Source organism: Brachycentrus maculatus, unplaced genomic scaffold (genome assembly GCF_059751285.1).
Source record: "Brachycentrus maculatus isolate JH-2025_06_01 unplaced genomic scaffold, ASM5975128v1 h1tg000459l, whole genome shotgun sequence".
NCBI lineage: Eukaryota > Metazoa > Arthropoda > Insecta > Trichoptera > Brachycentridae > Brachycentrus > Brachycentrus maculatus.
The window spans coordinates 522,150-534,675 of NW_028281206.1; the positions used below are offsets into that span (position 1 = coordinate 522,150).

The window sequence follows — 12,526 nt, forward strand, 5'->3', positions numbered from 1 at the left end:
TATTCAGTTTATATTTAGACCCGAAGATGGAAGCTGGTTAGCATAGGGCACTGCATCGTATTGACGCAGTGTTATCTTAATCGTTACTTACATGAAGGCAACGTGATCACTGCTGCACTTCAGGGACCAGTCGAGGGTAAATTAAATATTTTTTACTCTAATAAAATACAAGTTATTTTAGTATCATATTTGTAGTTTTTGTTAAGGAATAAACCGCGAAGCCTCTACTTTTAGAGGCTTGTCTGCTGGTAGGATAGTAAGGATAGGGAAGGTAAATACGAAAAATACGTCACAAGTTCATTGTAGTTCATTTTCAGAGTATTCTGAATAATGATTATCAGCTTTCGAACCGATGGCTTTATCCGTCAACCGCGATAATAACCGCTGAGCGACCAATTCAAAAGGTAAAAATTATAACCCCTAGAATGTTTAACTTTACTTGGACGAATTGGCCCTTTTTGTCAATGTTTTTGACTTGCAGGGGCGCTCGCTCCTTGCAAATCAGGCACAGAGACATAGTTTATTTCTGTCCTGCCGTAAGTTGGTTGCCCCCTTCCGAATATGGTCCCGAGTTGAAAGGTGAACCGTCAATAAGTCGCGGCACTCGGTAGAAAATCACACTCCCGCAACCCTCCCTAGTTGCCTGGCCATCCGTTTGATTTGGCACTTTTTACCGAGTGACAGTCTCGTCCTGAACGGCGATACTAAGAGGGGTCAAAGAATCTCTGTAATTTGAAATGCTCACGAAAGTTTGGAGAAATTTCTACCAGATTTGTCGGAGGAAATTGATCTCGGATCGAGAAATTCGCAGACGAGCCTTTATGACAACCGAGTCTATTTTGATTCGGGCGCGCGGCTCATTGCAATACTCGTAATGTATTATGACTTATCAGTGCTTTCAGATGTTCCTTTCGCCGTTTTATAGCGCCAGGAATTGTCATCTCGCTCACTCCTTTCAAGAACGGCATAAATAAAAAAAAACTAGATTTTTCAGTAGAACGTTTTTAAAGTTTAAAAATAAAATACAATGTTTTAAAAATAAATAATAAACTGTGCAACAAATCTTTTTAGGTAAAACCTGAATGTATTTTCTCCATTTGAAAAATCGACAATTTTCAGTTGTGCATGTTTTCGGAATGCCCAGAAAATGTACTATATCCCAGCAAAAGCGGCATACTTTTAACTTAATATTTACCCGCTACAGGCCAGAAAGTGTTGTTGTTGCATTTTGAAGAAAGGGTATTGTTTAATTATTTTTTTAAACATACTAAATATTTTTCAAATAGAGAAAATACATTCAGGTTTTACCTAAAACGATCTGTTGGACAGTAAAAAGTTCAATAAGTGGCTTGATATTTATTTTTAATACATTGTATTACATTTTTAAACTATAAAAACGTTCTCCTGAAAAATCAAGTTTTTTTATATACTTATGACGTTCTTAAAAGGAGTGAGCGATATCTCATTCAGAATAAATAATCATTACTTCTGTTTTACCAAGACGATACACAACGTTACTTATCCATGTATATACAATAAATAATGATAGTTTATGTTATGGCAACATAATTCACAATCTTACTTATCTTATTCAAATTAAATAATCATTATTTATACTTATTATTTTAATAATCTTATATTGTACCAAGACATTACACAAAGTTACTTATCTTATTCAGAATAAGTTATCATTACTTATGCACAGTAACTTATGATATCGCTCACTCCTTTCAAGAACGTCATAAATCAAAAAACTTGATTTTTCAGGAGAACGTTTTCAAAGTTTAAAAATATAATACAATGTATTAAAAATAAATATCAAGCCACTTACTGAACTTTTTACTGTGCAACAGATCGTTTTAGGTAGAACCTGAAGGTTTTTTCTCCATTTGAAAAATATTTAGTATATTTAAAAAAATAATTAAACAATACCTTTTCTTCAAAATGCAAAAACAACACTTTCTGCCCTGTAGCGGGTAAATATGAAGTTAAAAATATACCTCTTTTGCTGGGATATAGTAAATTTTCTGGGCATTCCGAAAACATGGACAACTGAATATTGATGAATTTTCATTTATGACGTTCTTGAAAGGAGTCAGCGATATATCAAGACAATGCACAATCTTACTTATCTTATACAGAATAAATAATGTTAAACTTATGTTATACCAAGACAATATACAATCTAACATATCTTATTCGCAATAAATAATCGTATTTTATACACAATAACTTATGGTTCACCAAGATAATATACAATTTAACTTATCTTATACAGAATAAATTATCTTTATTTGATTTAAAAACAATAAATATAATAACTCTTATTCCTATCACGTTAATATTTACCACTGAATTAAAAAATATATATATGACGATAATAGCGCGAAAACAATCCCTGCATTTTTTCACATTCACATCAAATTAAACTCGTAGGTACGAGTAGATTATTCCCCTTACCTATGCAATATTTGTATGTTATCATCTCTTGGGGGAATTCCTCTGAATGTCCTCTTTGTGACTCATCTAAATACGTCTGAGCTTTCTCGCTAGCTCGTACATAACGCATCCACTGTAGATAATACTGTTATTGCTCGGAACTGTCGACATAACATATTGTATTATTATGCCCTTCCTGCCGAAAACGTCGTTTTTATGACGAATCATATCGGAACATCGTATAGTCATAGTAATAACCTATAAAAGAAAAATTTTGCATTTTTTCTCAACTTATTTTGCAATGCAGACGAAAATAAAACTGCATTATATTTTACATACTTGTTAGTTGCCTCGGAAAATTTTCCTTGCCTATTATGTACAAGGATTTATAGCATATTTAGTTTATATCTGTTCAAAATTAAAGTGGAAGAGTATAGTTCACAGTAAATTCATGATTTTAGTTTCGTACTGACATTTCTCGGTGGAATTGCATTTTATAGAATAATATAACAATTGTGTAATTTTTTCCACATGAAGTTTATTTGATCAGCAACCGGGTTTCGTTGTAACCGACAGTCTGATGTCGATTACGACGAAAACCGGTTGCTGGTCAAATAAAATTCATGTGGAAAAAATTACAAAGTTGTTATTTTATTCCATAAATTAATGAAGTTCATCCCTAAAAAAACCAAAACAGAAAATGTAGGGTAGTGGTTAGCGCGTCGGCTACCGCGCACGAATTTCGGGTACGAATCCGCGAGTGGGAGATGTAGCACTATGATGCTCACGCCTAGGACAGGCAACAAGAGCCGGCCAGCATCGTCCTGCGATGGCCAGCTACCAGCTACTAGTTACTGGTATCGCTCGCGCGTTGATGGGCCATAAATATTCAGCGAGCATCGGTTCTATTGACGCTCCCAGATGGCGCCAACGTTCCTGCCGCGCGTTGTGGCGGAAGCGGCCAAATCCATCCATCTACAGGCTGCTGCATTTTTTTCAACGTGTACCAATTTCCCAACATTTTTCGTGCGTCCAAATCCATGTTCAAAAATATGTGTCTCTCCTCTTAGGGCTTTTGTCCACTACACGGAATTACACGGAATTTTACCGTCCGGCACTTCAGTTAGCGTTTTAAAACGATAATTGGCTTGGATTGGCTTGTACTTTTGTCCATATTTTTTCGGATCGGAGTTCTTGATCGGTGCGTGAACACGTTGCGCGTAAATTCGATCACGCTAAACTGCCGTAGTCGCTTTCATTTTTCAAAACCGGACTGCCGGACGGTCAAATTCCGGGTAGTGAACAATCGCCCTTAGGGGTTATTTTTCGGTCTCTGCTAAATATAAACTACTCATGTCAACCAAAGGTACATTTTTTAAATGTCCAAGTACTATCTACCCTCTGATTGCAAACAGCTATATAAGGTGTCAAACATTTTGACCAATAATCACTAGTCTGTTTTTGGTTGGTTGGAAAATATTGCTTTTCAGCAACAAGCCCGCCAATGTACTTATTTGTTATTTTTATTTTGAATAGGTACAAAATAAAAGTATTCATTCGGTACCTAAATAAAAATGTAGTTAAAGAACACTTTCATAATCCGAATTTTCCTTTATTTCTATAATTTTTCTCAAAAACTCGGACGGCCCCCTTATCCGAACAACCCACTGCACGATTTAAGTTCGGATTAGGGAGTTGGTACTATATAAATGATATCTAAAAAAATATTTTAAAAAAGGGTTTAAAGTACAGTAGTACAGGGGCCGTCTCGTATAAAACTTCTTTGTAGTCTACACTGTAGACTCTACAGTATGCAAGTAAATTGAAGTCTACATTAATTGTGCTTGTCAGCCGATTTAGTAGGTACACTGCGTATATTGGAGCCTGTCCAATAGTCCAGGTGTGTCCGACCATCCTCCCCGCATGCCCCGGCCGCGATAAATCAATCCGGTAATTGAGACGCCTGCCATTGTCCTTGCAGCGGGAATATCTAATGCCTCATTTGTTTGGACTCGAGATCGTGTACACCTTTTCATTGCTCATTTTAACGCCGAGAGAAAAGAATGTGGGTGTCTTATAAATTTGGAGGAATTTACTGAAAGCGTGACCAGAAATTATGATACTTCATTTGTATGCATTCAATTACATAATCAGTTTTATTTCATTTTTATGATAAAATATTTTTGCATACAAACTAATGAATATAAATGAAAACGCAAATATTCGTTTGTTCATAATCTTAGTTCTTCCTAAGTTATTAAACGATTGCTTTGAATTTATGACACGATGTTGCATTTAAATACGCGCGTGTTTTATATATCTTCGTAAAACAAAAATGTAGTTGATAACAGGTAAAAAATACATTTTGTGAAAAATGACTTTTTTACCAAAATGGCAGTGCCATCTCTCGAGTGTAACAGAATTACAAATTACAGATTACGGTAATGTTCCTCACTGAGTTTTCCCGTACCAAGGGCACATTTTACAAAATTTATTTATATGCAAGTTTATATTTAAAAACAATAATAAATACATGTACAATTTTTACCAGAAGATGAAAACATCTGTCGTTTTAGAAACTAGTCGTAAATATAAATAAAACTCATTAATTTTAATAAAATATACATGTATATAGATACAATATATTTCTATTCCATATTGTTACATTGCGTGATGCATGTAACGTTTTTAACGGACCGTCCAATCGTCGGTCTGGAAATAGTCTCCTCCTATCTCGCGGCATCTCCTCGCGTCACACCTGCCCGCGGAGTATCCCGGTGACGCGACGCGCTCCTCTCGTGACGTCACTTCCGCCGGCCGTCCGCAATCTCCTTCCGGAGCGGGCGGCCCCGCCCCTGGCGCTGCGGACCGGATGCGCGCCGACCCAATTAGGAGCGCGTCAGCTGATAGCTAACAATACGTACTGATCAAATAAAAACACCAAAAAAACGACAACGAAAAAATACTGCGCAAGATACAACGCAACACAGAATTCAATCACCGGCCGACAGCCGTTTTTTTTTAAATTACCTAACGTCCAAGTGACTCTGAAATCTAGCTACGGCTTATGCAACACCGTTTATCATGTCCCTACTCAGGCTTCAACTTTATAAGTTTCATAGCCTATGCCTACTTGTGAGTGGATTTACTCTTTATGTTTAAAGTTACTATAATTTCATGTAATTCATGAGTGAAAATTCTAGGCAAAAACACTCGCGGCAGACAGCCGTAGAGGTAACACGTCTTTATACACCCGATTTTTTGAAAAAATGTATATCGGATATTTTTTTGTTTTTTAAAATATGTATAAACTTATGTATAAATAAATATAATTATATATATTTTTGAAACTCCTAACCTATCAATTGCTCTTTTCTTTAAAAAAAACCATATAATTATTTCGAAGAAAAACTTATTTTTTCAATGCAAAAACAGTGTTTTAAGAAGAAAAAAAATTACGTAAATGTTACCTGGATTTAGAGGAAATTAAGTTGCGACTTAATGAATACTGGGCCTTAATTATAATCGATAAACATTGATTGTAACTCCTATATTCCAAATACTTGTATAATTTATTGATTCGGCATCAACTTAGTGGAAATGACATGTTGATTATTTAAACAAAAATACATGCATAAGAACACATATTAAGTTTTCATTTATTTATTTCTTTATTGGAAAACCAACAGAATATTTAACAAAAATAACATATTATAATACAATTAAAAAAAACACATTCCTATTAAAGATTTTCACTTAAGTAATCTAAAAATAAAAATAAACTGTCATGTACATAAAAGTATAACTATACAATAAACTTGCATTACATGTTTTTATCAAATAATATAAATTTTCTTTATCAACTAGTCAAATAGACATCAACAATATTAAACGTATTAAAAGAAACATTTTTTATGTCTATTTCATTAAGCATTACATTGCACATATCGCAGGCTCGATTTAAAAATGAATTTTGGTAGGACTTGGTGTGCATTTTAGGGATTTTAAATAAAGTTTTATTTCATTATCCACGACTAGTTTCGAAATGTGCAGTTGTTTTCGGAACTAGTCGTGTGTAATGCAATAAAACCCAATAAGTGGTATTATACGAGTGTTAATTTTTTTGAATAATCTCCAAATACTTGTTCACAAATATAGATTATCTCCACTTGGGAGTTACATTTTACATTTTCGACATCTCAACATAGATAAAGGAGAATATGAAAGTCTGGGCTTATGACCTGTCATGGGTAGACTTGGTGAATTTAGCACTTGCGTTAAGTGATCACTTAACCAGCCTATGACGGTCGTAAGCCCTATGAATGCCCAGACTTTCTTGAATGACAGATATTCTTCTTCATCGATGTTGAGAAAATGTTATTTTTATTTACTTACATTTCAACAAACCGGCAAGTTTGTTTATAGGTAGGTAGTAATTTCATTCATTCGTTTCTCCGTAAAATAATAAAAGATTACAGATAATAACTCTGGTTTTAGTCGGAAAAATTGTCATTTCCGCGCGTAACTAGACCGCAAAATTCACTTAAAATGGAGTCATATTAGTAGTCATTAAGGGGATACAATGCAACACAGAATTCAATCACCGGTCGGCCGCTGTAGAAGTAACACGTCTTTCCACGCCCGATTTTTTTTAAATAATGTGCATTGAATATTTTTTAGTTTTTAAACAAAAAATCTTAACGGAAAGACTTAACGAATACTGGGCCTTAAAGGCATGAGTTTAAACAATTCAATCATCCTATGTTAGCAATGAAGTTACGTAGATATGTGATTTCAGTTTTGTGATTTTACTTACGAGTTTAATTGGATATAAGTATACTTATGTTTTTTTTTCATTTTCATTCAAACTCTTATCCGCACCCCATGGTGCATAGGGCACTGCGTCATATAAACGCAGTGTTATCTTGATCATTAACACATGAAGGAAAGGTGATCAGCCCTCCGCTTCAGGTACCAGTCCAGGGTTATATTGAATAAATATTAGAGTGAAAAAATCACTAATATTTATTTGACCGCCCCTGGGAATCGAACCCGGGACTTTCAGTATGGTAGCCGAGCGTGCTGACCATTAGACTACGGAGGAGGACACTTATGTACTAGGTTTTAACTTACACTTGTGCACTTAACTATAACTACACTTAGTTCTCATAACGTCAGTCGAACTTATGTTAAGACGTGTGCTCAGATTTTTCGCAAATTCGCTCAATCTGTCTACCGCAGAACCTGTACCTAACCCGGCGGGGTCTAGAAATGCTAATGTCGCGATATTAAACGGCCTTCCCATAACTGGAATTCCTGAGTATGCTACGGTACCTACGATATTACCTCAGAAACGCTCATGTGCGTTCTGTCACCCGATTGCGACAGGCCAATTAAAATCCGCATATAAATCATTGCTACCTGATCGAACCTGTATCATTCGCGTAAAGCCCATTTAGGTATATTGGCGACTGTTAATACGCGTCATTTCATCTCGATTAATTTTGCGGACTGTAGTTGCCTCGAAAGTAAAATCACATGAACAAGAAATCATATATCTCTCACTCATTTCAACAACGTCATATATAAAAAAACTTAATTTTTCAGGAGATCGTTTTTAAAGTTTAAAAATATAATGAAATGTATTGAAAATAAATATCAAGCCACTTATTCAACTTTTTACTGTGTAACAGATCTTTTTAGGTAAAAGTTTTTTCTGAAGGTTTTTTCTCCATTTGAAAAATATTTAGGATATTTAAAAAAAAAAATTAAGTAATACCTTTTCTTCAAAATGCAAAAACAACACTTTCTGCCATGTAGCGGGAAAATATTAAGTTAAAAATATGCCTCTTTTGCTGGGATATAGTACATTTTCTGGGCATTTCGAAAACATGCACAAATAAAAACTGTCAATTTTTGATATATGACGTTGTTGAAAGGAGTGAGCGATATATATATATGCAAAACGATCTCGATAATCTAGTGTCTTATTGTAATCTTAATCAGCTTTTTCTGAATGTCAATAAATGATTTAGCATTACGTTCACAAGAAAAAAAAAAAAAATTATATTTGATTATGAAATTAACAATAGTCGGCTGACCAGGAAAACTGAATTAAGAGACCTTGGTGTCATAATGGACGAGAAACTTTTGTTTTCTTCACATATTGAAGCCTGCGTTAATAAGGCCTACAGAAACTTAGGTTTTATTTTTCGAACCACTAAACCATTTAAAAATACATCATCTCTTGTAACTTTATATAACGCTTATGTTCGTAGTCACCTCGAATTCGCCTCAGTCGTTTGGAACCCTCAGTACGCTATATATATAGCTCAACTTGATCGTATTCAAAATAAATTTCTAAAAATGATGGATGGTAAGCTTCATTTAAGTTTCAACTCTTATGAAGAATCTTTAGCCTTCCATAAATTATCTTCACTTAGTAAACGTAGGAATATATCAGATTTATGTTTTTTGTATAAAGTTATAAATAATATGACTGAGAGCCCTTATCTTCTTGCGCAGATACCTTTTCACTGTCCAATTAGAATCAATAGGCATAGTCATACCTTTTATAATCCAGCACCAACAAAGAACTATACAAAAAATTCCTTTATTTATCGAAGTTGTGGAAAATTTAATGAATGTTGTACCGACCTTGATATGTTCTACTCCAATCTTTTAAAATTTAAAGCTAAATTGTTCGAAATCTTATAAACCTAAAAAAGTAATTCTATTCCCTGTCCTTTCCTTTTCTTTCTTTCCTATCACTGCCATCTCCTTTTCTCTTTATCCCATCCTTGTCTCATGTCTCTTTCTTTATATAGACCTCTCTTATGTATAGTTGTGAAGAACTATAATTGGTACTCATGATTTTATTTTTTGTATTCTGTATGTATCATATATTGTAACTGTTGTTCTTCCTTCCAATAAAATAAAAAAAAAAAAAAATAAAAAAAAAAAATATGTGAAATTATTTAATTGACTTTTATCATTGTCAATCTGAATATTTATTTTTATTTATTTTTTACGTACAAACTGTATTGTATAATTTCCAAACAAATAGAATAAAATAATATTCTTCCAAGTACTGCAGTAGAAGCGTCATCATTTTTTTTGCCATTCCTTGTACAATACAACACGCGCTTTTGTACTAAAAATTGGCAATTTGCACATTATTGTATGGCGAAAAATCAAACCATTAAATCTTAATGAATATTACATTGAAGCGATACCACAGCTCAAAGAATGCTCCCTGTTAATCTCACTATTATTATCTACAATCTTAGAGGACCACCTTGTCAAATTCTCGGAAGAAATACTGTTTGGGAGGTATTGTGAAGGCTTCTTCTACCTGCGAAGAATTTTAGCGACTCTAGACCGAAAATAATGTGTATTCCGAATGAATGTCGATAATATTTTTTTTGTATAAAAACAAATATACGTACCTACCTATAAAATTGTAAGAATGCACGTCAAATATTTATAACATACCAACATAGATGAAAAAGAATATGGAAGTCTGGGCATTTACAGGGCTACGACCTGTCGTAGGCTGGATAAGTGATCACTTTACACACGTTCAACATTCACCATTCTTTTCACCATTGGTTGTCAATCATGGGTAGAATGGCGAACATTGCGCGCGTGTACAGGGATCACTAGACCGGCCTATGACAGGTCGTAAGCCTTGTAAATACCAAGACTTCCATATTCTATTCACCAATGGTTGTCAATCATGTGTAGAATGTTGAACATAGCACGCGTGTACAGTGATGACTCAACCGGCCTATGACAGGTCATAAGATCTGTAAATACCCAAAAATCCATATTTTTCTTCATCTTTGTTGAGATGTCAAAAACATAAAAATAACTCCCTTAGTGGAGAAATCCAGATTTGAAAAAAAAATATTATGACGCACTCAAGATGCTGTGAATATCATTATTTACACCAGAATCTCCTGAGAGTCGAGAAATAGCAGCATCTATGTTAAAAAAAAAAGTGTAGTAATATTATTTGTTTACAAAGAAAAAATGGCAAACGCCAATTTTGTATAGTATGGAGTGTGTCTCTGACTTATGGTTGTCCATTGTTGCCAGGTGGGGACGCGGAGAGCAGTGCGCCCCCTTGCGGCGGGACCGGCGGGTCCGGGGGCTCCAGCGGCCACAAGGCCTCCTTCCGCTCCGCCAACAAGCTGGCGCGGCGCGCGCGCTCCTTCAAGGAGGACCTGCTGGAGCGCATCTCCGCCATGGCGCTGCGCTCGCCCGGCCAGCCCGGGGGCGGGGGCTCGCACAGGTAATGATATTCTCTGTACCTCTTACCGGCCATTCATCATATCATGTATCTACATCATCTCGCACAGGTAGTACTTACTCTTTATCTATCTAACTGGCCATTTATCATCTCGGACAGGTAATACTCTCTATCCATCTTACCGGCCATTCATCATATCATATATCTACATCATCTCGCACAGGTACTCTCTATCCGTCTTACCGGTCATTCATCATGTCGAACAGGTAATACTCTCTATCCCTCCGGTCCTAACGGTCATTCATTAGTTCATATATCTACATCATCTTGCACAGGTAATATCTTCAATCCATCTTACCGGCTATTCATCATTTCATATATCTACATCATCTCGCACAGGTAATACACACTATACCTCTCACCAGCCATACCTCTCGTATCAGGTATTCTCTTGTTATGATCATAACCTCATCCCCTTCAGCAAAATACTTTTGACAATATCTGAAACCACTGTATTTTCTTTCCATTTGCCCTCAACATTATTTGTATTTTTTTTTCCATTTATCTAAGGTCTTCTATACTTTTTTGTATTTGCTTTCTATTTATCTACCATTAGGCAGCTTGTGCACTCCGCAGAATTTTACCATTCTGTAAAATTCTGTGGAGCAGTCCGGTTTTAAAAAATAAAAGCGACTACAACAGTTTAATGTGATGGAATTTCCGCGCAACGTGATCATGCACGGATCGGAAGAAAGAAAGACAAAACACAAGCCAATCATCCGTTTTATATGCTAATTGAAGTGCCGGACAGTAAAATTCCATGTAGTGCACAAACACCCTTAGTCTTCTGCAATTTGAACATCTTTGAGATTGTTTTTAATTTTTTTCCTTCTTTGTCACGATGAGCATGTTTTTTTCCTCTTTCTTTTTTAATTGCTTCAGTATTTTTATACTATGTTTCTTTCCCAAATTTTATATTCTTTAAAGGTATCATCATTCTAAGATTTGTTTATGAATATTTTTTCAATTAACACCACTTTCTTGAAACTACCTTTCTTTTTACTATTTACAAAATCAACCACAAATGTCATTATTAGTTATATAGTTATATTTCTCTTCACTTTCTTTTTTCTGTTTGCGCTATGATAGCCAATTTATATTCGTTAAGGTCAAAAATGTCAAACATGGTCAAAAATGATTTTTTGATTACTTTCAGGTCACATTCTCCACTCAGTCCAAAAACGCGAGGTCAACAGAAAGCGGACGACCCGGAAGCTAACCCCGCCAAAGAATTAGAGGTGCTAGTGCGGCAGGTATGAATTTCAAATATTTTATCTTTTTAAAATTAATAGACTTTGTTTTTACCACTTTTTTTATTCATACAATTCAACCTACCGGTTCCAACAATACATTGTCATCATCATCATTGTCATCTAGGATTTTTATGGAGTGTGTGGAAGTTTTTGGTGAAAGTATTTTAATATTTTTAATGTTTTTTTTTATTTAAAATAAACCTTGATGATGAAAATGTATTGTTGAAACCGGTAGGTTGAATTGTATCGGAAAACATTCAAGAAATTAAAATATTTTCTCTATTCGAATTAGAATATTCAATAGAATTTCAATAAAGAATGTGCGAAGGCACAAACTACAGAGGAGGACACCGCTTAACCTACATGGACCAAATTATCTCTAACATGCGCTGTTGCGGGTATGCCGAGCTGAAGAGAGGGGTTGAAACTGACCGTGAAAGAAATAAACCAATCATCACAAAGATCGTAACGCACAAAGAAGATTTTTAAGAATTTGAAATTAATTTCTATAAATGTTTTG

General features: G+C 34.9%; 1 protein-coding gene across 9 annotated transcripts in view; it reads left to right on the forward strand.

The window, feature by feature from the left end:
• C3G (C3G guanyl-nucleotide exchange factor) overlaps nucleotides 1–12,526 on the forward strand; it is a 176,725-nt gene that overhangs the window by 126,481 nt on the left and 37,718 nt on the right. For all 9 annotated transcript variants that reach the window (XM_088271745.1, XM_088271746.1, XM_088271740.1 and 6 more), the window contains 2 exons: nucleotides 10,540–10,735; nucleotides 11,910–12,006. In XM_088271745.1, coding sequence (XP_088127871.1) covers nucleotides 10,540–10,735; nucleotides 11,910–12,006 — 293 coding nt within the window. The remainder of the gene's footprint in view (nucleotides 1–10,539; nucleotides 10,736–11,909; nucleotides 12,007–12,526) is intronic.